Source organism: Rhinatrema bivittatum, chromosome 1, assembly GCF_901001135.1.
Source record: "Rhinatrema bivittatum chromosome 1, aRhiBiv1.1, whole genome shotgun sequence".
NCBI classification, from domain to species: Eukaryota; Metazoa; Chordata; class Amphibia; order Gymnophiona; family Rhinatrematidae; genus Rhinatrema; species Rhinatrema bivittatum.
Window position 1 is genome coordinate 593,802,534 of NC_042615.1, and position 24,861 is coordinate 593,827,394.

The 24,861-nt window shown below is 45.1% G+C and overlaps 1 protein-coding gene across 4 annotated transcripts in view; it reads right to left on the reverse strand.

Annotated features, from left to right (window-relative positions):
- Positions 1 to 24,861, reverse strand: part of PRRC1 (proline rich coiled-coil 1) — a 93,037-nt gene that overhangs the window by 19,786 nt on the left and 48,390 nt on the right. For all 4 annotated transcript variants that reach the window (XM_029619286.1, XM_029619263.1, XM_029619271.1 and 1 more), the window contains 3 exons: positions 14,318 to 14,481; positions 11,081 to 11,184; positions 4,102 to 4,204 (listed from right to left, as the gene is read on the reverse strand). In XM_029619286.1, the coding sequence (XP_029475146.1) occupies positions 4,102 to 4,204; positions 11,081 to 11,184; positions 14,318 to 14,481 (371 nt within the window). The remainder of the gene's footprint in view (positions 1 to 4,101; positions 4,205 to 11,080; positions 11,185 to 14,317; positions 14,482 to 24,861) is intronic.

Below are 24,861 nucleotides of genomic sequence, written 5' to 3' on the forward strand. Positions count from 1 at the left end.
CCAATCACCTTTAAAAAAAGACTCAAGACCTGGTTGTTCAACCAAGCCTTCTCTTAACTCATCTACCTCATCATACCTCCCACTAGTAGACTTTGTCCTTGGCATCTCCTTAATGGTACTCTCGCTTTAATAAACCCGAGGTAGATGCACTTAATACCTTTGCCCTATGCCTAGTCACTGAACACTACACCAGCAAGCATTAGGCTCGCCGGTCAATCCACCTTGCTTATATTGTTTAATTAATTTTTTATGTGCCATTAGTACAGAGGTCCAGTACCAAGTTTTAATCAGAATAAATTTATTTTTTTTATTCATTATTGAAAGCCAATTATATTAGACCCCTGGGAGGCATAGAGTGGGAGCCCATTGTTTGTTAAGGGCTCTCCCATAGCAATATACTGTGTTAAACCCAGTTCTTTGTATCCAAGTTTGATTACCCTGGTTTAATGTAAGACATTCTCATGTCATGGTTATTGTTGGAATGTAAACCGACGTGATTGGTAACTATGTTACTTGAATATTGGTATATAAAAATGCTAAATAAATAAATAAATAGTGTGTGGGATAGTGTCCGCATCTGCTAGAAGACAGAGAAATACTGAAGAGCTGAGGCTACAGCAGGGGTATATCTAGAGTGACGTCAGCATTGAAATCTGACTCCGTCTCCCATCTGCTAACAGAAGAGCACATAACCCATTGGTCCTGAGTCCATCTGGTTACACGCTAGCAAAGTGTTTTGTGGAGGCGCATCCACAGCCCCTTATGCTATATGGGGATTAGCGCATCCACAACGTGCCTCCAATGTGCCGTGAAACTAGTAGCACTCACCACATTCAAATGCATGTCAATGAGGCTATTAGTTATTCACCTCACATACAAAAAAAAAAAAATGTGCGCCGTATCTGCACATTTTTACGCTCAGAAATGAATGCCTGCCCAGAACAGACGGTCATTTCTGAGCATCCCAAAAAATTGTACAGAAAAGCAGAAAATACTGCTTTTCTGTACATCCTACGACTTAATATTGTGGTGATATTAAGTTGGAGGAACCAAAAGTTTAAAAAGTTAAAAAAAAAAAAGTGCTGTGGTCAAGTTAGGGAAACAGACGCTGAGTTAATGAGTGGTCATTTTCCTAACCCATGGCTATGCACTGGTTAGGAAAACAGATGCTCGTAACATTAAGCGTCTGCTTTCCTAACCCATGGACCGCCAACCTCTCCTGGGTGCACGCTGCCAAGGATGCGCTAAAGGTGTGTGCAATAGACTCTAGCACCTCCTTGGCAGCGTGACCCCCAATTTAAATATTGCATGGCACCCTCAGGAGAGGTGCCTGAGTGCACGTTAGGAAAGCAGGCATTCAACACTGACCGCCCGTTTTCGGTGCACTTTTATTACATCAGCCCCTTTGTATGTCTCCTTTTTTGTAGTGCTTAAGGTGAGGTTTCAGTGCTGAATGAAAAACAAGCTTGTGATAAGACAACTTTTATGCGACGTCAGTTTGCTGCTAGGATTGAGGGAAAAAACGAACATTCACGAAGCTTCCTCTCTGAGCAATTTTGTCTCTTATCAGAAACAGCCAGGTGATGCCATTGGGGACCAGATACTACACCACCACCATTATCACTATTCCCTCTTCAGATGAGGGGGAAAAGATGTACTTCACAATTAAGTGTCATCTTACAGGCAATCCTGTTCAAATCATTAGCACTCTTGAAGCAACAACAGGAGCAGATTTAAAATTCACTGCCCCAATTCAACATTACACATTCACTGTAGGGTTCCCTATGATTTCTCTCTTTTCAAATTGCTAATTAAACAGCAGGTTAATTCTGCCATCTAATTTGGCTTCATTTGCATCATGCTGCATTTCCTCTCTCCAGCCTCAATTCTCAGGCACATGCCAATCCACTCAAAGAGCATTTTTTGTTTCTAAAATGGATTGGGTGAATATTTAAATAGCTGCTCACAGCATATTCAGGCCGATGCAATACCATGCACTGGCTTCAGCGCACAGCTCAACTTGCAATTGGACGCGCATCCTTACACCCCAATACAAAATGGGAGTTAGCAAATTGCACGCATAGGTAATAGCCTCATCAACAAGCATTTACATGTGATGAGTGCTATTATGTATTCCTCCCCCCCCCAAAACAAAAAAATAAAATAAAAAAAAAAAATATATATATATATGTGCGTGTGTGAGTGTGTGTGCACCAGACATACCTATTTTTTCTCGCCAAAATTAATGACTGCCCCGAGTAGGCATTAATTTTGTAGGAACTCAAAAAGTGTACAGAAAAATACTGTACTTCCTCTGACTTTGTGATAGTAAGTCGGAGGAACTAAAAAATTAGAAATGTCCCCCCAAAAAATGTAAAAAAAAAAAAAAAAGGTGCTGTGGTCAGGTTAGGAAAAGGGACACTCAATTAATGAGTGTCCATTTTCCTAACTTGTGGCTGTGTTAGGGAAACGGACATTCTAAAATTGAGCGTCCATTTTCCTAACCGGCTGACAGCCACTTCTACCAGGCACACGCTGCTGAGGCAGTGCTAGGGGTGCACAATTTCCCCTAGTGTCTTTTAACCGTGGCACCCGATTTAAATATTAAATCGGGTGCCCAGGAGAGGTGGATCGGCCAGCGTTAAAGGAGTGGGCGCTGTTTAATGCACGCCAATATTGCAATGGCTTGTTAAAGTCCCTTTTATTTGAATCTACTCAACTTTAAATCTTTTATTGGGGAAAGGAGGAGAGCAAGGGGATTAAGCAGCCGTCTTTGTCAAGGCTCACTAGCGCCCCCTATCTGGCAACATTTGGTGATGGAACACTGTATGACAGAGCCTGCATTGTACTGTCCCAAGCCACAGCTCTGTAATTCAGACCTTACTTCATCTTGTTCTAAAGTAGGGAGAGATGCAGAAGCAAACTACACTCACTGGTCACGTTACACAAATTTGTTTTGTCACTGGTGTGCTTTTATACCATTCAATAAAAATGTATTTGCTTTTGAACTTTCAAACAGCATTTTGCCTGATTCTGCATTATGCTACAATTTGTATTATGAGCAACACAATGAATAATTAACACAGGCCAGATACAACAGAAAGGGAGCTTCCAGCCAAAAAGAACTTGTCAGCGAGGGAAAACAGGGAGAAGACCATGAGGTGCGAGACTAATGAAGCAGTGGTGTGGTGGAATATGACAGAGGGGTTTGCTCTTTTTGTGGAAGCTAGTGTCTTCAAGGGGTGTGTCTTCAAATGGTTCTCAAAGACGAGAGCGCTCACAAGAGGGCCAAATGTATTGCAAGAGCATGCAAGTTTCCAGAACTAGGGACAGCAAGGGGAAAGGCTTGGAGGCGAGTGATCCTGAGACAAAAGGGACAAAAAGAGGCCCATGCTGAGCAGAAAGGGCACATGTTGGGGATATAACCAGAAATGAAGGCTGAAAAATAGAGAGAGGCAGATGTGCAGAGTACCTTGAAAGATAATGAGAACAATTAGTTCAATGCACAAGTGGTCAATAAGTCAGCAGAGGGATTCCAGGAGGGTTTTTTTTGTACTGTCCATGCTATTAACAAAAGCTACTTAGTGTGACAAATTTTTGAGTTAATGATAATTGGGAATGAGAAAGTAATAGATGGGAGGAGAATTTAAAAAGATGACATGAAAAATGGGAACCAGGACATAGCTCCAGAGGCAGAGGAAGGTAAAGCCTGCCTTTGTTTTCCATTTTGGATAAGGGGAGCTAGGAAACTGCCCAGGCCCCTGCTATTTAGCACAGTGAGAGGGGCACACCTGATCATACCAGTGCCCAGGAAGAAGGCAAAGTCACCTCTCTACTGAACACCATTCCATTATTCTCCCTCTATTCTTATGTGCTCCAGGATCTCTTCTGGCCTTTTAAAACTACATTTCCCCATGATGCAGATATGGAGCTGCATCAGCCCAGAAAGTGAACAGCCAAAAACTTTCAGTGAAGCCACATAAAGGACATTAACCTGGAAACTAAGCTGGCCCGAGCTAAATAACCCAACATAGAGAGAGATACCAAACCCAGGCCTTTACTATCCATTTCACTTTGCCTGTACAAAACCATAAAACTGACCTGTTGTACATACTCCAAAGGCACTGGTGTAGCTTGTGTAAAGGCTTCCAGATGAATGGCATGGGCAGGATCATCTAGAATAATGCAGCCAATGTCAAACCACCTGTACAGGGCACACAAGACGAAAAGCTCAGGTGATGGAGTACAGTGTCAGAGGAACATTTATAAACACATTTTCACAGTGACAGGAATTGTTTGCTAAAGAGGCATTTCGATCTATTAGTTAGGGGTGCATACAGTACTAACACAAAAATGCTATATAGGAAAATTGGTTCTTACCTGCTAATTTTCATTTCACAGATCAGTCCAGACTCCTGGGTTTTGCCTCCAATTCAGTAGATGGACAGAGAAAGTTTTACTGAAACTGCTACTTAATCACATATGCCACCTGCAGTTTTTCAGTATTTAACTGAACCAAGCAAATAACTAAGCAATCAAAAAATCTTTCCAAAACTTTCAAAACCTTAAAAACATTTTTTCTTTATTTTCTTTTTTTTTTAAAAACAAGTCTGAATTCAATATTATAAAACAGAATAAGAGGATGACGCTCCCTCTTTACAGATCGGGTGGGTTCTGGACGGATCTGTGGTACTACTGGAACAAAAATTAGCAGGTAAGAACCAATTTTCCTTTCCCTGTACGCACCCAGAGCAGTCCAGATTCCTGGGATGTACTCAAGCTCCCTTCACAGGGTGGGACTTGGAGAGTCCCACTCGCACAACACTTTTGCCAAAAGATGGGAAACTCGTGTCCTCCACATCCAGTTGATAGTGCCTTGCAAAAGTATGTAGCGACTTCCACGTCGCTGCTCTGCAAATCTCCTGCAGAGAAACCAGTTGAGCCTCCGCCCACGAGGCTGCCTGAGAACAAGTAGAATGAGCTTGCAAGCCCTCGGGAACCAGTCAACCCATAGTAATAAGTGGATCCAATATCTTCCTTAAGCCAACATGTAATAGTAGCCTTAGATGCCTTCAAACCTCTATTTGGCCCACTCCACAGGAGAGATATGATCCAACCTTCTGAACTCATTAGTCACCTTAAGATATCTAACAGTGCTGGCCTGAAATCCAACAACTTGAGCTCCCTCACGAGAGGGGTGGAAACGTCCATCTTAGGAAACGCAGGAAGCTCCACTATCTGATTCAGGTGAAACGCAGAAATCACCTTAGTTAAAAAAGAAGGTACTGTCCACACTGACACCCCTGAATACGAAATCTGAAGAATGACAAGACAAAGTCTGCAACTCGGAAATTCTCTTAGTTGAGCATATGGCCGCCAGATAAACAAACAACCTTAAGAGTCAAGTCCTTAAGAGTAGCTCTTCTAAGCGGTTCAAAGGGAGCCTCACACAAACCTCTGAGGACCAAATTAAGATTCCAGGATGGACAAACCTTCCATACCGGTGGGCGAAATTTCTTTGTCCCCCGAAGAAAGCGAACCACATCTGAATGAGACGATAAAGTGGAGTCCTCTATTTTGCCTCGAAGACAAACCACAGCTGCCACCTGGACCCTAAGCAAGCTCAAAGACAACCCCCTTTGATCAAACCTTCTTGCAGAAAAGACAAAATGCCAGAAACTGAAGATTTGAGAGGCCAAACTGCCTTAGAGCAACACCAGTACTCAAAAACCTTCCATACCCGAACGTACAAAAGATTAGTAGATCCTTCTCCTGGCCTGTAACAATGTAGTAATCACCGCTTCAGGATAATACTTACGTCTCAAAAGTCACTTCTCAAAAGCCATGTTACTAGACAAAAGCGAGCAGCCTGGTCTGAAAATATGGGTCCCTGATGAAGCAGGCCCTTTAGGTGACCTAGGCAAATCGGGCCATAGAATTCCAAGTTGATTAGATCCGCGAACCGTGGGCAACATGGCCACTCCGGAGCTACCAACACTTCACCCTGATAACTCTCTATGCGACTCAACACCTTGCCCATGAGCGGCCAAGGAGGAAAGACAAAGTAGAACCCCCCCCCAAGGCCAAGGCACTACTAGAGCATGAACATCCTCAGCCCCGTGCTCCCTTCTCTGACTGAAAAACCAAAACGCCTTGGCATTCTGACAAGTTGCCATGAGATCCATGTAAGGAGAGCCCCCACCTCTCGCGATTGAGCTGCATTGCCGTCTCCGACAATTCTCACTCACCTGGATCCAACATCGTGCGATTCAAGTAATCCACTTGAATGTTTTTGTCCCCGGCGTTGTGCGACGCTAACTGCTCCAGGTGTTGTGCTACCCCGGCGTTGTGCGACGCTAACTGCTCCAGGTGTTGCTCCACCCAAAGAATCAACTCTTGCGTCTCCTGGGCCACTGCTCGGCTCTTGATTCCGCCCTGTCGATTTAAGTAAGCTACTGCTGTTGCATTGTCCAATAGGACCCACACTGAATGGCCTCTCACCAACGGCAGAAAAGCCTGTAAGGCTAAGTGGACCGCTCTGGTCTCCAAATGACTGATAGCCCGAGCAGACTCTTTCACGGAACAGCAACCTTGCGCCAACTGCAGCTGACAAACTGCTCCCCAACCAGAGAGACTGGCATCAGCAGTAACCACCACCCAATCCGGAACTTCGATGTCTACCTCCCAGAATAAGACTGAAGCGTAGCAGCCACAAGGACAGACTCTCCAGTGCGACACCCTCGATTGGCAAAGGAAGATAAAACTCCTCAGAGACCAGGTTCCACCGTGCCAAAGGAGCCCTCTGTAAGGGTCTCATATGAACAAACACCCATGGTACCAATTCCAGAGTGCAGAATCTGAAAATAGTCCCAGACCTAAAGCACTGAATCTGTCCCTGCAGCTTCTGAATACGCTCCTCCATGAGAAATGCTTTGCCTTCCAGAGTGTCGAATCGGGCTCCCAGATACTCTGGGGATTGTGATGGCTGCATGTGACTTCGCCAAATTTACTACCCATCCGAGCGACTTGAGAATACCGATCACCTACTGAACAGATCAGCGACAAAGAACCTCAGACTTCACCCTAAGTCAGTCATCCAGATAAGGATGCACCAGAACACCTTCCTGACACAAAGCTGCTGACACTACCACCATCACCTTGGTGAAGGTGCGAGATGCTGTCACCAATACAAAAGGAAGGGCCTGAAACTGAAAATGGTGATACAATCATGAATCACATAAAACGCTGGGAGTCTGGAAGAATGGGAATGTGCAGATACGCCACAAACTCTCCCTTGTGAACGGCCGCAATCACCGACCTTAGGGTCTCCATATGGAAACGTGGTACCTTGAGTGCTGCATTTACCTTTTTCAAGTCAAGAATCGGGCAGAAGGTGCCTCCCTTCTTCAGAACCACAAAGTAAATGGAATACCTTCCCAAGCCTAGTTCCTTGCAAGGAACCAGAATACTGCCCCCAGTCTTAGCACCCAGTCTAGGGTCTCTCGAATCACCACTTGTTTTGCTACAGAGCCGCAAGGGGAAATCAGAAACAAATTTCAGACCAGACGAGCAAATTCTAAAGCATAGCCGTCTCTTACCACACTGAGAACCCACTGGTCATGAGTAATTTTGGCTCAGTCAGAGTAAAATCACACTAGGTGACCCCCTATAATATAAACGATGGAGTGGACCAGACTCGCCTCATTGCAAGAACTTAATTCCAGCTGCACTAGCACCAGCAGTGCCTCTGAACAGCCTCCGGGCACCTCGAAAGGACTGACCCCAGGACTGTCCCCTGAAGGGAATACTGCTTTTGTGGACCTTGCGCTACCCTTGCTGGACAAGACCTCCGAAAAACCCAAAAACAGAAATGAACCGGAAAAAAACTCTCTTGCCCTTAGGCTTATCTTCTGGCAATCTGAGAACCTTATTATCACCTAGAGACTGCATCAACTGTTCCAGGTCCTCCCCAGACAGGAGCTGGCCTTTAAAGAGCAGCGAACCTAGCTGAGATTTAGAAGATACATCTGCCAACCAATTACGCAACCAAAGCAATCTTCTGGCCGAAACCGAAGACACCATAATCCAAGAGGACATCTGAACCAAATCATACAGAGTATCCGCTCCATAAGCCACTGCCACCTCACACCCTCAGTCCTGTTGCCTCCTTGCTTGACTTCGGCAGACCTTTCTGCATCTGCTGTACCCAGTGCAGGCAAACACGCTGCATAAAACTAGTACAAATAGCAGCGCACAAGCTCAGGGCCAACACCTCAAATATTCACTTGAGGTGTATCTCCAGTTTATGATCCTGCACATCTTTCAATGCCATGGATCCTACCACCGGGATGATAGTCTTTTTAGCAGCACCGAAACCGCATCGACTTTAGGAAGTGCGAAAAGCTCCAGTGTCTGCTTAGGCAATGGATAGAACTTCATCATGGCCCTTCCAACCTTTAAACCTGAATCGGCAGTTTCCCACTCACTGTCAACCAACCTCTTCACCAACTTGTGGTAAGGGAAGGCTGTCGGGGGGACTCCGTAGCCCATCCAGGACCGGATCCACCCCCTCCAAATCAAATTCCTCCTGAGGAACTTTAACTCCCAGTACCTGAATAGCCTGAGGAATTAACGAAGCAAGTTCCTCTTTTCTAAAAAGAAAAACTATCTTCGGGTCATCCCCCTCTGGGACCAGGATTCACTAAGTCATCTCTCAGACCCACACCTCCTGCTGCCGGATCTACTGACAAGTTATTGCCAGCAGGGTCTGCAGGGTCTCCTGTCCCCACTGGGCATCCTCAGAGTCTTCAGAGTTGTTGCCAGCTGGCCCTGAACCCGATGGAGCACCAACAATTTCTCAACAGGGGAAACGCACTTTATAGCCGAAGAACTTGGCTTGGGCCACACAGCACACCCCTCTGACGATTGGAGTCAGGAATCTACGCTAAAATAATTTGCTTGCTGCCTGGCCAAATACGCCTCATGCAGCAGCAGCAGCACAAAGTCAGCCGAAAACAGCTTAGAAACCCCTGCCCCAACAGGAAAGGAACCAGGGAAGGGCAGCATGGGAACCTCTTCCCCATCCGAGCCTCCCTGATCCTCCCTGGAGCCTGAACACACCAAAGACAACCACGGGGATGGGGGGGGGGGGGGCAATCCCCCTCCCTCCTGCTGTTACTCCTGTGCTGCACAGGAAGGGATCTTTACCCTGGTGTGAACCTTGCAGCGATGCTGGAGTAGGAGCTCTCTGCCTCCTTTTTGTGTATACCCAGCCGGACAAGCCCTCATTGCCCGCCAAACAGCTGAAACACAAGCCAAGCCTATTAAGCCGCAACTGTGTCGAGCCGCATGCTCAGCATGTCAGCCCACAGCCCATTACTGGCGCCAGGAAACCTACCTCAGAGCAGGAAAACAACACAAGCTAGGATCCTAGGCAAACACCCCAGCCGCCAAATCAAGAGGAGGAAGTCACCCGCACAGGAGAGCAGCGCTGTTGCCTGAGACTCTGTTTTCAGTTGGTTTTTAAACTTTATTCTAATTTCCTCCAAGGTGGGAAGAGCGGCTCAAGAACACAAAAATAAAGCACTTCAGAAGGAAAAATTACCCCAAGCCTGCAGCCGCCTGAGTGGCCTCATGAAGGGGAGGGATCTGGACCACCAGATTTACACTCCATGGGCGCAAGGATCGAGCGTACCAAAGGGTCATCAACCATCAGCTCGTCCTCCTCAGCCAGACAGGGAAGGACCCACCAGGATCCAAAACCCCCCAAGGAGGAAGGTTCAAAAACCAAAAAACTTCTCAGATTGCAGAACTGCTGGAGACAGAGAAATACCGAGGAACTGCAGGTGGCACACGTGGTTAAGTAGAAGTGTCAGTAAAACTTTGTCTCCATCTGCTGGAAGGGAGGCAAAACCCAGGAGTCTGGACCGATCTGGGTACGTACAGGGAACCCTTCATAAGGCAAAATTTGCTATATTAAAACTCATGATCTCTGTAAAATTTGCTTCTGGCTTTCCTCTGCCACCTAGCAATATCTATCAGGAAGCACAGAGAAAAATTTGCTTGGTACATGCAGAGCCTAAAATTACACAAACAGCTTTAGATTTTCAAAGCTATTTTCATAGCTTTGAGGCAGGACAGAGTTATCCTCTAACAAGGCTACAATGCTTCTTCAAAACAAGTTCAATGGTGGTTTTCCACTGGGATCACTAACCCGGAATCTTTTTGGACTTGTTTTCTTTTCCCTATTGGGAAAAAGTGGAAGGTAAAGGCCACAAAGTGAATCCAACCCGGTACCTTTATTTTTAGAAAATTATCACTGAATGAGTCCTCTCATTATACGCATGTTTCATTTCTCATTTAACCTTCTCTCAAATTAATTCTATTATCTAAACTTAGGCAGAAGGTCCGAACTTAACTGCAGCCTAGGGAACTGTCTGCTCTGTCTTAAAAATCTCTGCATTAAATCCTGATGTGCAGGTATTAAAGGCAGTTTTAAAAACAATGAATAAGACCATGCAAGACAAACACACACCTCTGTAAAGAAATCTGAATAGTATGACTAGTCATTTATTTTCCCTACCTGAGGGAGAGAGGGGTGCATGTGTGTACGTGTGAGTGTGTGTGTGTTGAGGAGGGGCTGTCAGTGTGAGGGTGGGTGTGTGTATTTTGGAAGCATCCATCACCAGCGGCTTCAGTTATATTCCCTGTCTCTGTCTCTCTCTCTCTGCCTGTGTTGCTCTGTGGCAAAGTGCTGGTAGGGTGGGCAGAGTGGTGGTCACCATTCTAACAGTTCAAACAGCTTCTAACAGCTTCCCTTAGAAAGCAATGAGGAATTTTTTTTTTTTGTGGAGGTTGAGTTCTCTGAAAATATTGATCTAAATGTTTCTGGTTTTTTAACTCATCCAAGATATTCACATTTTGTTCATGCATGCCCAATCTGGTGGGCATGCATGAACAAAGCATTAAAAATAATCCATACCAAGCACACACATAAAGCCTCCTTCCTGAAGGCATGCCTAGCAGAGACGATACTAAGTAACTATTCCACAAGCATTAGATAATTATCAAAGCCACTCACTTGTCGGGAAGCAATTCTGCAATGAAGTTCTCCACAGACACGGCGGGCTGCTTCTCATGAATCAATCCTGTGCGACGCAAGCTGTCTATCCTTTCCTGGGCTCCCTAGAAAACACAACACAGGCATGAAACAGTACTGAAACCCAAAACAGCATGGCACAGGTGCAAAAAAAAAAAAAAAAAAAAAGGAGTATTGCAATCAGAGTTGCCAACCAATTAGCATTTAATCAAGGGAAGCCAGAAGCTGGTAGGATCGTTAATAGTAGCAATATAAATTGCTAACATTCTAACTGCCTACCTCTCCAGCAGCAAAATCACTTTCTCCACACCCCCATCTCTTCCTCAACAATTCTATTCCCTCCCTCCTCCACCCCTTTTCTTATCCCAGCTGACATCATCATAAGTTCAGTTGCTATGACAGCGTGACCCCCGGTTCTGCTGATTTTTTCCAACGGAAAAGGTTTGTTGTTGATTTTGGATCATTAAAACCTTTCAAGTATCTGAAAGTCTGTATCATATGCTGCAGAGACTGAGCATACACCAACTCCCAGTCCCCATATGCCCCAAGCAGCTGCTACTTTGTCATAGCAGCCAGGGAAAGGACCATCCTGTGCATTTCCCCAACTCAGTAAGGAGATGAAATGAACAGGTAAAGAGAAGGACAAAGGAGACCATGATGGTAGAGGGGAGGGGGTTGAGGCCTGTGGAAGAAAAGGAGGGAGAATGAAGGTTACCAAAGTGGTGCAGGGGCTCCAACATAAACCATATGGCATGAAGGAACTATCCATGTATAACCTCTAAAGATATACATCAGGCACAAGAATCAACCCTTTTTCAGAGGAAAGAATGCACTATAATAAGAAGTTATGGTATGAAGCTTCAGGGAAGTACTCAGTAGCAACATCTGAAAATATTTCTTCACGACAGGGACTATCTTCGCTCCTCTGCAGGAGAAGGATCTGACAGAAGACCATCCGAATCCTCGGAGGAATCCATCTGATCATTCCCCCAGAGAACATAGGGACCCTCATCCGGAAGAACCTGCGACGACCACCGTATCGGTAGGGGAAGGCCTCGGTGCCCCATCGAGCACCGGTGCTGTCCCGGGAACAGACGCCAGCTAGGCTGGTAAGGCACCGATGAGCATAGTGAGCTTCTCCAGAAGCGGTATGAGCATGGGTGCCACCGAACCCTGGGCATCGATGGAGGTTTGGTGCTCCTCACCACGGGGGTCGCTTCGGGGGTTTCACAGCAAAAGCCAGTGCGTCCCCGAGCCCAGCACTGTGCATCAACAGAGACCGGTGCAGATGCTTCTTGGTTTTCTATGATGCTCAGCCCGGTCTTTCTCCGGTGTTGAGGTCAAGGACGATGAAACAGATTTCCTCAGCCTGAAGGAGTCAGACAGCGGTCAATCTCCGGCACCCCTACCCACCGGCTACCTTAATGGAACAGATGGTCCCCACCAATGTAAATGGTGTGGTCTACAGCAGTGCAGCTCCAAGGTCCTCCTATGCCTTCAACCCACAGAGTTTGTCCATCTTGTCGAGTTGAAGCAGACATCTCTTCGGGGTCATCTGGGTGCACAAGAGGCAACCCCCAGATATCATGTCATGCCCCCAGGCAGAGGATGCAAACCTCATGAGGATCAGTGATCGACATGGTCCTCGGGCACAAGGCACATCGGCGGAAGCTAGATGTGGCCATGACATGGCGAAACAGATGGGAATAAATACAAAATGATGGTGGCTGGCGCCTATGGAAGACTGGCACTGAGGCACCACCACAACAGGGGGAACCGAATGTGAAAGGAAACTTACCTGAACGCTGAAAACCCTGACTGGGAGAATTTTGGGGAGGCATTGAGAGGGATTCAGCGATGGACTTCGAAGCAGACAACGAAAAAACGCAACAAAGTTTTCCATGAGGAAAAAAGTCAAAAGTTTTAGAGCTCAAGCCAACTGTGAGGCTGACAGCTCCGCGGCAAAAAAAGAAAAGAGATTGAAGAGGAACCGCATATGGATGTGTGGTATAGGGTGCCTAGTCAAAGTTTCTAGAAACCTTTTCAGCGTTGGGGTCCATCTGATGTCACCCATGTGTGAGGACTATCATCCTGCTTGTCCTCTGAGAAGTTCTGGAATTCACTTCCAGAGGATGTGGTTAAGGAAGTTAGTGTAACTGGGTTTAAAAAAGATTTGGATAAGTGCCTAGAGGAGAAGTCCATAAACCGCTATTAATCAATAAGGATAAGTAGCTTAGGATAAGTGGCTTAGGATCTATTTAATGTTTGGGTACTTGTGACTTGGATTGGCCACTGTTGGAAACAGGATGCCGGGCTTAATGGACCCTTGGTCTGACCCAGTCTGTCATGTCTTATGTTTTTATGTATGTTCTTAACATAGTAAAGTTCTTGTTATTTTTTGGTTTAATATAAAATAAAAGGTACTCCCTTTGGCTGTTTTTACCAACTGAATAAATAACTGGGTAGGTCAGATTTCTTTAATGGAGATATCTAGTGTGAGGTCAATATTTCAAAGGTTTTGTCTGGTTAAATTTGGGACTTAATAATAATAGTCCACCATGCTGGTATCATACATAGTGCAAGACAGCCATTTGAATTCAGCAAATCACAATGTTTTAATTATTTACCTGATTTTTGCCCTGTGAATTTTTCTTTTCTTTTTGCAATTAAATCCTCAATAGCTGCTCTAAAGTCCTTATGAGCAGTTCTCAAGACTACATGGTTATGTCGCCAGTGAATGAACTCACGGCAACCCCATGACTAAAACTGGGAAGATATTATTGGCCTGCAGTACTGCAAACCTTTATCTTTTTTTTTTTTTTTTTTTTTTTAACTTTCAGTTGCTGCCACTTAATAGGCTAAGTTAATATAACCGATTAAGACTGAAGTTACCTAGATATGTGTACCTGAATAACTTTATAACCTAATCACTTAGGTTTGAAAGTTACCCAAGATAGGCATACCTAGATAAAATGAGTATATCCAGTGGGACATTTACTCCATTGGATATGCCGGATAAGTTATCAGTTTGCTGCTTTACACACAGAGGCCCATATTCAGGAATCTTTAGTGAGGAAACTGTTCTCTTAGTACAGTAATAAGATTAGATTTCTAGAGAAATAGGAGCTCACTATCACAGAAGCTTTTCCAGATACATCTTTGTGGTATCTAAGGAAAGGATACAGCATTCCCCAAGTCAGGATCCCATCCAGTACTCACTTTTAATGCAGCAGCATAGCCCACAGGCTGTGGTGCAATATTGGACTGCCCGGCTTCTCCAGTTACCACAGCCATCCCAAACACCTCCTGGAAAGCTTCTCTAACAGCAGCAACTTTTACTTCTTTACTTGAAGTGACCACAACATCCAACTCCCCTCCAGTTTCTATCAAAGGAAATTAAAAAAAAAAAAAAAGACTGAAGAAGAATGTTATTTTAAGTGCATTTCACTGCTCTTCAGTACAACAGTCTGCACAGGTCTTCTGAGGGACAGAAGGCCGCAGGGACATTAAGAGCACAACCATGACTTACGGTAAGCTTCTGTTATGGAAGTCAGCAGAAAATAAGCTTTCCCTTTGCTTTACAGCAATAGCTTTTCAGGCCAAAGTCAAAAAGACATATTACCCAATCTATGCCTACAGAAAATTCTTTATTAAATAAGGTTTCTGGTGTCTCACGTAAGCTGCAGCGAGTCGTGCAAAGCTTAGGGACAAACTGGACTTAAGAGTTATTTCTAGCTATGATCTGTGCACAGCAAGACAAAAGAACTTAATCGGACACTCACAACAGTGATGTGGAGTACATCTTTTCACACAGATTTGGCTGTACCCTTGAGAACAATAAATATACCCAAGACTTGCAAATAGAAAATAAAATTACATGGGTTGAAGGAAAGAGGGAAAACAGAACATGAACATATTGCTCAGAACAGTGTGCTTTTCAGTTATCCAATGATAAAAATAACAGGCCTCTTTAATCACACATCATGCAGTCAGTATCTACCAAGGAGATTTCCTTACTTCTAAGAGAGCCACTGAAAAAAAAGCACTGCAATGCAACTGCAAATCACACAGCATGCAGTTGTAGCTGTGTTCTTGCTATTTTCCCTTAATTTTGCTTATTTTTATACAATTATGCTGTAAATGTGTACAAAGCTTGTGTACTGGGTCAGACCTAAAGCAAATAAATTCTAAAAGAAATGGACCAAAAATTCTCAAAGTTTTTAAAAATGTTCCCGTTTGCTAGATAACCCAACACAAATCCACACAACCTGTCTGTCACTTATAACCCAACTCCCTGTAGGAAGGACTGAAGGTGCTCCAAGCTATGCCTGTCACTAGTCAGCACCTAAGGAAGGCTGTATATGTGAAGAAAGGAATCCGAAGTAGCCCATTCTTACATACTTAAAAAAAATATTTTGAAAAGCTCTTCGGAACACCATATATGCTCTGAAACACAAGCCTAAGCTTGAAACACACCACTACAAAAAAGTTACTCTTACTAAAGTTGACTGTTACAAGCTAAGGTTATTTGGATTTTAGGTTTAATTATTTGCCTTTTCCAAATCAAAGCTTAAGGTATGTTACATACCTGTTTGTAACATACAGGTACAGCAAAATTGCTTACCTTGTAATAGGTGTTATCCCAGGACAGCAGGATGTAGTCCTCACATATGGGTGACATCAGTAATGGAGCCCTATGTACGGAAAACTTCTGTAAAAGTTTCTATGAAACTTTTGACTGGCACCAGAGTGCCTACTGAGCATGCCCAGCATGTCATGATATTCCCTGCCACAGGGGTCTCCCTTTAGTCTTTGTTTGTAGCAAATAGCGTTAGCCAAAAATAAAACAATAAAACGTATCGGACCCAACTCCGCGGGGTGGCGGGTGGGTTTCGTGAGGACTACATCCTGCTGTCCTGGGATAACACCTATTACAAGGTAAGCAATTTTGCTTTATCCCAGGACAAGCAGGATGCTAGTCCTCACATATGGGTGATTAGCAAGCTAGAGGCTGAGTCATTTAGTGTTGAAATGACCGTAAGGTATTGTTATTGAAATGAATCAGTCGAAATCACAGCAGGTTGGATGTAGAAGGAGTTGGGATCAAACTGGAAACAAGTTCTTTAAGACGGATTGTCCATATGCTGAATCTTGTCTTCCTTCTTTGTCTAAACAGTAGTGAGCTGCAAAGGTGTGAAGAGAACTCCATGTTGCTGCTTTACAAATGTCCAGAATAGGTACAGAGCGAAGGTGTGCTACTGAGGTTGACATTGCTCTGACTGAATGTGCGTTTACTCGCCCTTGGAGAGTAAGGCCTGCTTTTTTTATAACAAAATTGTATGCAATCTGCTAGCCAGGTTGACAGAGTATGCTTACCCACTGCTTTACCTGGTTTGTTTGGATCATAGGACACAAACAGCTGATTTGATCTTCTTTGGGCTGCAGTGCGGTTTAAATAGAAAGATAACGCACGTTTACAGTCCAAAGTGTGTAAGGCTCTCTCTCCCTGGTGAGAGTGAGGCCTAGGAAAAAATGTAGGTAAAACTATGGTTTGGTTTAAATGAAATTCCGTGACAACCTTAGGAAGGAATTTTGGATGTGTACGGAGGACTACTCTGTCATGAAGGAACTTCGTGAAGGGTTCGTAAGTTACTAGTGCTTGAAGTTCACTGACGCTTCTAGCTGATGTAATGGCTATGAGAAATACCGTTTTCCAAGTAAGGAATTTAAGGTCACAGGTATTTATGGGTTCAAATGGAGAACGCATAAGCTTGGTTAAAACTACGTTCAGGTCCCATTGAATGCTTGGGGAATGAATTGGAGGTTTAATGTGAGTTAGGCCTCTCATGAATTTACTGACGAGAGGCTGTGTGGATAGAGGCGCATCTCCTAGCTTGTTATGATAAGCTGAGATTGCACTTAAGTGTACCCTTACAGATGATGTCTTAAGACCAGAGTCTGAGAGATGGTAAAGGTAATCTAGTAGCGAGGTAGTGGGGCAAGTGAAAGGATCTAAATCTTTCTGAGTGCACCATAAAGTAAATCTTTTCCATTTGTAGGAATAATTCTTTCTAGTGGAAGGTTTACGTGCAGCTATTAGTACCTGAGATATATTAGCTGAAAGGTTGAATGGTTGCAAGATCAAGCTTTCAACATCCATGCTGTCAGGGACAGGGATTGAAGGTTGGGATGGCGCAACTGTCTCTGATCCTGAGTTATGAGAGTGGGAGCTACTCCCAGGCGAATTGGATCCCTGACTGAGAGATCTAGCAGTGTGGGGAACCATACTTGTCGAGGCCAATATGGGGCTATGAGTATCATGGACCCCTTGTCCTGTTGTAGCTTTACTAATGTTTTGGTTATGAGCGGTATTGGTGGATACGCGTATAACAGGCCTGAGTTCCAATGGCGGGCAAACGCGTCCTTTGGTAGGCTGTTCTGTTGTCGGAGGAGAGAGCAGTAATTGTTCACTTTGTAGTTCAGATGTGACGCAAAGAGATCTATTGTTGGTTGACCCCAGCGTTGAAATATCTTGGTTGCTATCGCTGGGTCGAGGGACCACTCGTGTGGTTGGAAGTGACGGCTGAGGCGATCCGCTACTGTGTTGTGGATGCCTGCTAGGTAGGTGGCCCGTAGTAGAATTGAGTGTGCTAGGGCCCAGTCCCATATTTGAGCTGCTTCCTGACAAAGGAGGTACGAGCCCGTACCACCCTGCTTGTTGATGTACCACATGGCTACTGTGTTGTCCGTTTGGATCAGAACAGTCTTGTGTGAAAGGCAGTCCTTGAATGCATATAGAGCATAGCGTATAGCTCGAAGCTCCAGGAAATTTATCTGAAAGGAGGCTTCTTGATTTGTCCACTTGCCCTGTGTTTTCAGATGAGCAATGTGCGCTCCCCATCCCAAGGTGGACGCATCTGTAGTTAAAGTCACTTGTGGAACTGGTTGCTGGAAAGGTAGGCCTTTGAGCAAGTTGATTGGTGATGTCCACCAGAGAAGGGAAGACTTCAGCTCTGGTGTTATCTGGATGTGAGTGGACAGTGGCTGAATGGCTTGAATCCATTGAGATTTCAGTGTCCATTGCATTAGTCGCATGGTCAGTCTGGCCATGGGAGTGACGTGAACTGTTGAGGCCATGTGTCCGAGTAGGATGAGGCACTGATGAGCTGTGACTGTATGTTGATTGCGAATAGAATGTACTAGGAGAACGAGCGATTGAGCCCGGTCTTTCGGAAGAAAGGCCTTTGCTGTGATGGTGTTGAGATCTGCACCTATGAACTGCAACTGGTGAGATGGTGTGAGATGGGATTTGTCGTAATTGATGAGAAATCCCAAGGAGTGAAGCAATCTTATTGTGAGATGGAGAGAAGTGACAGCTCCGCTCTGTGTATGACTTTTGATGAGCCAATCGTCCAAGTAGGGGAACACATGCACTTGTTGCTTGTGAAGATGTGCCACCGCTACTGCTAGACATTTTGTGAATACTCGAGGTGCTGATGCAAGGCCGAATGGTAGCACCCTGTATTGGAAGTGTTGACCTTGTACCAGAAATCGCAGGTACTGTCGATGAGGTGGAAAAATGGGAATGTGAGCGTAAGCGTCTTGAAGATCCAGAGAGCAGAGCCAATCTCCTTTTTGAAGAAGAGGTAGCATGGTGCCTAAGGACACCATCCTGAATTTTTTCTTCTTTAAAAATTTGTTGAGATTTCTGAGGTCCAGGATAGGACGTAGACCCCCGGTTTTCTCTGGAATGAGGAAATATCGGGAGTAGAATCCTCTGCCCCACTGAGGCCTGGGAACTCTTTCGATGGCCCTGGCAGTCAGGAGGGTAGATAATTCTGCTTGCAGGATTGTGTAATGATGAGACACTGTCCAAGACGGAATAGGGGGATTGTCTTTTGGTACAGTGAGGAAGTCCAAGTGGTACCCCTGAGATATGATTGAGAGTACCCATTGGTCTGTAGTGATGGAGGTCCAAGTTTGAAGATGGTGAGCAACTCGGCCTCCAACCGGTACTTGTGGATAAGGATTTTGAGAATGACTCATGCCCTCTGGTTGTACTTCAAAATCCGGAAGTGGACGCCGCAGGCGGAGGTTGTTGAGGCCTAGCAGGTCTTTGGCGAGGCTGAGACCGTTGAGCAGGTCTTTGTTGTCTGGGCCTGGCTACTGGTGGATAATACCGCCTAGGGCGGTAATATGGCTTTCTTTGTTCCCTTCTTGGAGGTCTCCTTGAAGGTTGATGTACCTCTTGTGGCAGCTGAGAAAGCTGTTTGAGGGTTTCTGTGTGGTCTTTGATGGTGGCCACCGCCTCCTTCACCTTATCGCCAAAGAGGTTCTCCCCTAAGCAAGGCAGGTCCGCCAAGCGCTCCTGTACCTCTGGTCTCAGCTCTGAAGATTTGAGCCAGGCCCATCTTCTAGCTGTTATTCCGGATGCAGACAATCTGGATGCTGTTTCAAATGAATCATACGTGGCTCGAACCTCGTGTTTCCCTGCCTCTAGGCCTTTATGTACGAGGTTGTGAAATCCTTCCTGAAGATGGTCAGGTAACTGATGAGACAGGGATTCAACTTGTTTCCATAGGTCACGCTGGTATTGATTCATGAAAAGCTGGTATGAATTTATCCTAGATACCAGCATGGCAGCTTGGAAGATCTTCCGGCCAAGATTGTCCAAGAACCTATTATCCTTTCCAGGAGGTATGGAGGCATGTTGTTTTAATCTTTTGGCTTTCTTTTGAGCCGACTCAACCACCACTGATTGGTGTGGTAGTTGAGTTTTTTGGAATCCTGGGATGGGTTGTACTAGATAAGTGGCATCCGCCAGCTTATTTACAGCTGCCACCGAACCAGGGTGTTCCCATATCCTGTACATAAGTTCTTGTAAAACTTCATGAACAGGAATAGCAAGAATTTCCTTGGGAGGGTCTACGAATTGAAGCACCTCCAAGGTTCTTTGCCTGCTGTCTACTTCAGAAATGAGAGAGAAAGGAATTGTTTGAGACATTTCTTTAATAAAGTTGGAGAAAGACAGATCCTCCGGTGGTGACTTTCTTCTATCTTCTGGCGGAGAAGGCTCAGAAAGGAGGTCTTCATCCAATGAGAATTCTTGGTCACTATCATCCAGAGGATGCTCCAACGGCCTAGTAGGCTTAGCTGGCATTTCGGATAGTGGAGTCTGAGGTCTGAGGGGTGGCGGGACACCCGAGGGACCTGGTATTGGCTCTTGACTGTCATCTACATCTATAGGTTGTGGAAAAGATGAGAAGCAATGGATTAGTGAGTCCAGCTTGTCCATTAATGGTTGAAAAATGGACTCTTGAGAAGGCATCGAGGGTGCCATCGGGGTCGATGGCCGTAGTGGAATCGATGATAACCGGGGAATCGGCAGTGCTGGATCCGGTGGTTGCGGCCTAGGTAGAACCGGTGATGGAATTGGCGCCATCGAGGAGAGCGGTGATTTCCTTGGCATCGGTAGTGAAGGAATCGGTGATGGAACCGGAGATCCTCCTATGACCGGTGTCGATGGCAGAACCGGAGTGGCAGGCCGTGGCATCGCCTCGAGAAAGGCATCCTTAACCGCTTGACGTATGTAACTGTCAAGTTCCGCCCGCATGGATGATGCGAACAGAGCACCCATGGGGGGAGGCGGTGGTGGCGACAGTAGTACGACCTCAGGGCCCTGAGGAGGTACAATTCCTTCCGCCGGAATCGGCGAGGGTTGGCCTGTCGGTGGCTCGGAAGCCTTACTTTGGAGCCGGGCTTTCTTACTCGGTGCCCCGTCCTCCGCCGATGGCTCGCCGGGTATCGGAGCGGTGGTTGTTGTTTGCGGCCTGCGATGCCGATGGCGATGTTTATCTTTTTCGCGCCCTTTTTCGCTACTTGATGTGGACGCTCTGGACGATGGCGAGGGGGAGGAAAAGGGAGCGTCTCCCGACTCACCTGAGTGAAGTTTCTTCAATACTACTTTCCTAATCGCCCCAGCCGGAGACGATTGTGTGGAAGTAGGCGGAGCAGTAATCAGCTGTATCTTGAATAGTTGCTCCATTTTGTCCATCCGTAGACGTCGACCTTTCAAGGTCATCGTAGCGCATAAGGGACAATTTTTTACATCATGACCTTCACCAAGGAAAAGTACACAGTCTTGGTGAGGGTCTGTAATAGACATATTTCTCGCGCATTTCGGACATTTTTTAAAACCTGTAGCCATTTTGTGGCCGGACAGCCGTCGACGGCCTAGGACTCAGGTAAATTTTATTTTTAATCAAAAAACGGAATGGAACCGCGAGAACGGTAAAAACTCACCGCGATGACTAAACTAAGGGAGACCCTTTGCGGTTGAAGTTTTTGAAGCTTTCCGTAAGGAAAAATATGTGGAGAATCCCACAGGACTCCTGATAACCGCGAGGCTAATTGCTTCGCGGAAAAAAGAAGACTAAAGGGAGACCCCTGTGGCAGGGAATATCATGACATGCTGGGCATGCTCAGTAGGCACTCTGGTGCCAGTCAAAAGTTTCATAGAAACTTTTACAGAAGTTTTCCGTACATAGGGCTCCATTACTGATGTCACCCATATGTGAGGACTAGCATCCTGCTTGTCCTGGGATAAAGTATATACCCTGGATATGTGGCTGTGCCCCGGTTAGGAAAATGGATACTCAATACTTGCGTCTGTTTTATCCTACCACAGATAACTCACACACACGATATACAAGCACGCCTGCGTGTATATTGTATGCCCACAAATTTTTTTTGTCATTGAGCCCTTCCCATTTTTTAAATTTCAATCCCTGTAAGCAATGGATCTTAGTATTGCAACAACACTACATAGGAGAAACCACCGACAGCGGGATTTTTTGTTTTTCTTGAGCCCTTGCTGCATTAACGAGTGCCCATTGGGCACGGGGAGGGGGGTGGGGGGATTTCTGCATCGTGGGCAATAGCTAGTAGCCTCATCTACAAGGCATTTACATGTGATGAGTGCTATTAGCTACGCGCTTGTTTCGACGCAGGTTTTGGACGCGCTAATCCCTTTATTGCATCAGGAGTTATTTTAGAACATCCAAATCGCACGTCCAACCACACGTTAAGCTGTGCGCACTATATTGCATCAGCCCCACTGAGTTGACATGCTCCCGGAGGGCTGTTAGGGCACGGAATACTACAACACTTTCAAAACTACACGTGTTTGGAAGGTGGTGGGGGGGACGTACCCGCAGAAAAGGCAGATGCAAATCTCTGCAGGCACGTTTTCCTCTTCTCTAGGCAATTTTCAAAAAGGGAAATTGCGCGCGTACATTCTCTTTGAGAACTTGTGCAAAGTCCAAGGGGTTAAAGTATCCACAGGCGCAGCAAATACCTTTGCTATTTAGAAAATTATCCCCCTAGTAAAAACAAGCATATGGAGCAATCAAAGACGGAAAGTGGCTGAAATTAGATAATGTGATGATTTTAAATTTAGCTGTAAGGTAAAATGTTTCAACCAGTAGGCTTTTTGTCTTCTATTTCTGGAATGCAATATTCCATATTAGGCCTCATTTTAGGTAGCTGTTGATCATGGCCCTTGTTAGCAACCTCTATGCTTCTTTTTCTAATATGTAATGTGCTCTTCTGGCAGAGCAATGCATAGAAAAACACCAAAGATAAATTAAGTTACAATCCAAATTCTAAACCACACACCGCATCAGCAGACGTTGAGAGCTTTGGGGATTCTTTTAGAAATGTGTATGCGAGGATCAGTTCCAGCTGAAGGGAAAAGGTGGATGTGACTATCCTGTCAATCAAAAAGCACTGGAGAACATTCACATTGCTAGATTAGGTGATGCATCTCATCTCTTATTCTGAGCATTGTTCATCCTTTGAGCTTTAGTGAAATGAAAAATATTTAGGAGCAAAAGGCAAGATACTGCCTCATACAGAGTTATGCTGGCCTGCCACAAAAATGCTGAGAGAAAAGTAGCAGCAAATGGTGATTTTAATCATCACTTTTGAAGGTTCATAAATTAGGTGACCTTTACAAGACAGTGCTTAAGAAGGCTGGATACTTCTTGAAATAAATGTCATGGAAGGAAGGGCTTAGCAGGGAAAAATGGACTGACTTTTTTTTTTTTTTTTTAATCTGACAATTACTTTCCTTCATAGAAACTATGCATTTTAATGCTGGAAAAAACAAACAAGGGAGCAGAAAAGGAAAATTGGTTCTTACCTGCTAATTTTCGTTCCTGGAATACCACAGATCAGTTCAGACAAGTGGGTTTTGTATCCCTACCAGTAGATGGAGGGCAGAGAATAGAAACCTTTCAAGCACTACTATATAACAGAGTGCGCCACCTGTAGTCCCTCAGCATTGACCTATACCCAAGCCAAAATAGAATGAAACTATCAAAACTCAAATCAACTCTCCCCCCTTTCAGGTGAACAGAGAACAAAAGGTTGGAGCCCCCTGAACTGAAGCCCTCACATCTAACAAAGGAACCGAATACCTTCAGTCCTATAGGTTCAACCTATATACACATAGTAAGTCCTGCATTATAAATATACCGAAGCAATAACTGTCTTTTGAAACCAAAGGGACGGGCTTCTGGACTGATCTGTAGTATTCCAGGAACAAAAATTTAATTTGCAGGTAAGAACCAAATTTTCCTTTCCTGTTCATACCCCAGATCAGTCCAGACAAGTGGGATATACTCAAGCTTCCCCACACTGGGCGGAAACCTGAAAGATCCGCTTGTAACACACTCTCCCCAAACGCAGCCTCCTCCAGCACCTGAACATCCAAATTAGTAATGTTTGGTAAAAGTGTGAACGATGACCATGTTGCTGTCCTACAGATTTCCTGCAGTGACACGAGCTGACATTCCGCCCAGAGGCTGCTTGCGCCCTAGTAAAGTGCGCACACAACCCTTCTGGGACTGCCCAACCTTCACAAAATATGTTTCCTTCAACCATCGAACAATTGTGGCCTTAGACGCCTTACTTCCTTTCTTTGCTCCACTGCACAAGATAAACAGATGATCCGAATGTCGAAAACTGTTTGTGACCTTAAGGTACTATAGCAGAGTCCAATGAACATCCAATAAGTGATGCTCCCTTGCATGCAACGCCTCAGACAACAAATGCGGAAACTCAGGAAGCTCCACCATCTGGTTCAGATGAAACGAGGAGATGGCCTTTAGTAAAAAGGAAGGCATTGTATGCAACGAGACCCCAGCATCTGTAATCCGTCGGAAAAGATCTCTACACCAACAAAGCTTAAAGCTCCAAAATCTGCTTGGCAGACCAATGCCACCAGGAAAACAGACTTCAAGGTGAGGTCCTTCAGAAATGCCCGTCATAACAGCTCAAAAGGAAGTCCACTGGCTCCTCGATGGACACTTCCTATTAAATGGCGAATGCAAATGTTTCACCCCCTTTAGAAAACGCATGATGTCCAGATGAGAGGTCTACTGCATGATGTCCAGATGAGAAGCCGTAGCTTAACTTGAAGACATCCTAAGGCTGCCACCTGCACCTGGAGCAAATTATAGGTCAGTACCTTTCCTAAGCCCTGTTGCAAAAAAGCTAAGATCTCCCGCAAAGGCTCAAGATCTTCCTCCAAACACCACAACTGAAACACTCTCTACACTTGGACATAAACTAGAGAACTGGATAGCCTCCTAGTCTGTAAAGAAGTAGAAATAACCAGTTCTGAATACCCTTTCAATCGTGACCGCTTCCTCTCAAAAGCCAAGCCGCAAAAGAAAAGTGATCTACCCGATCCACAAGAT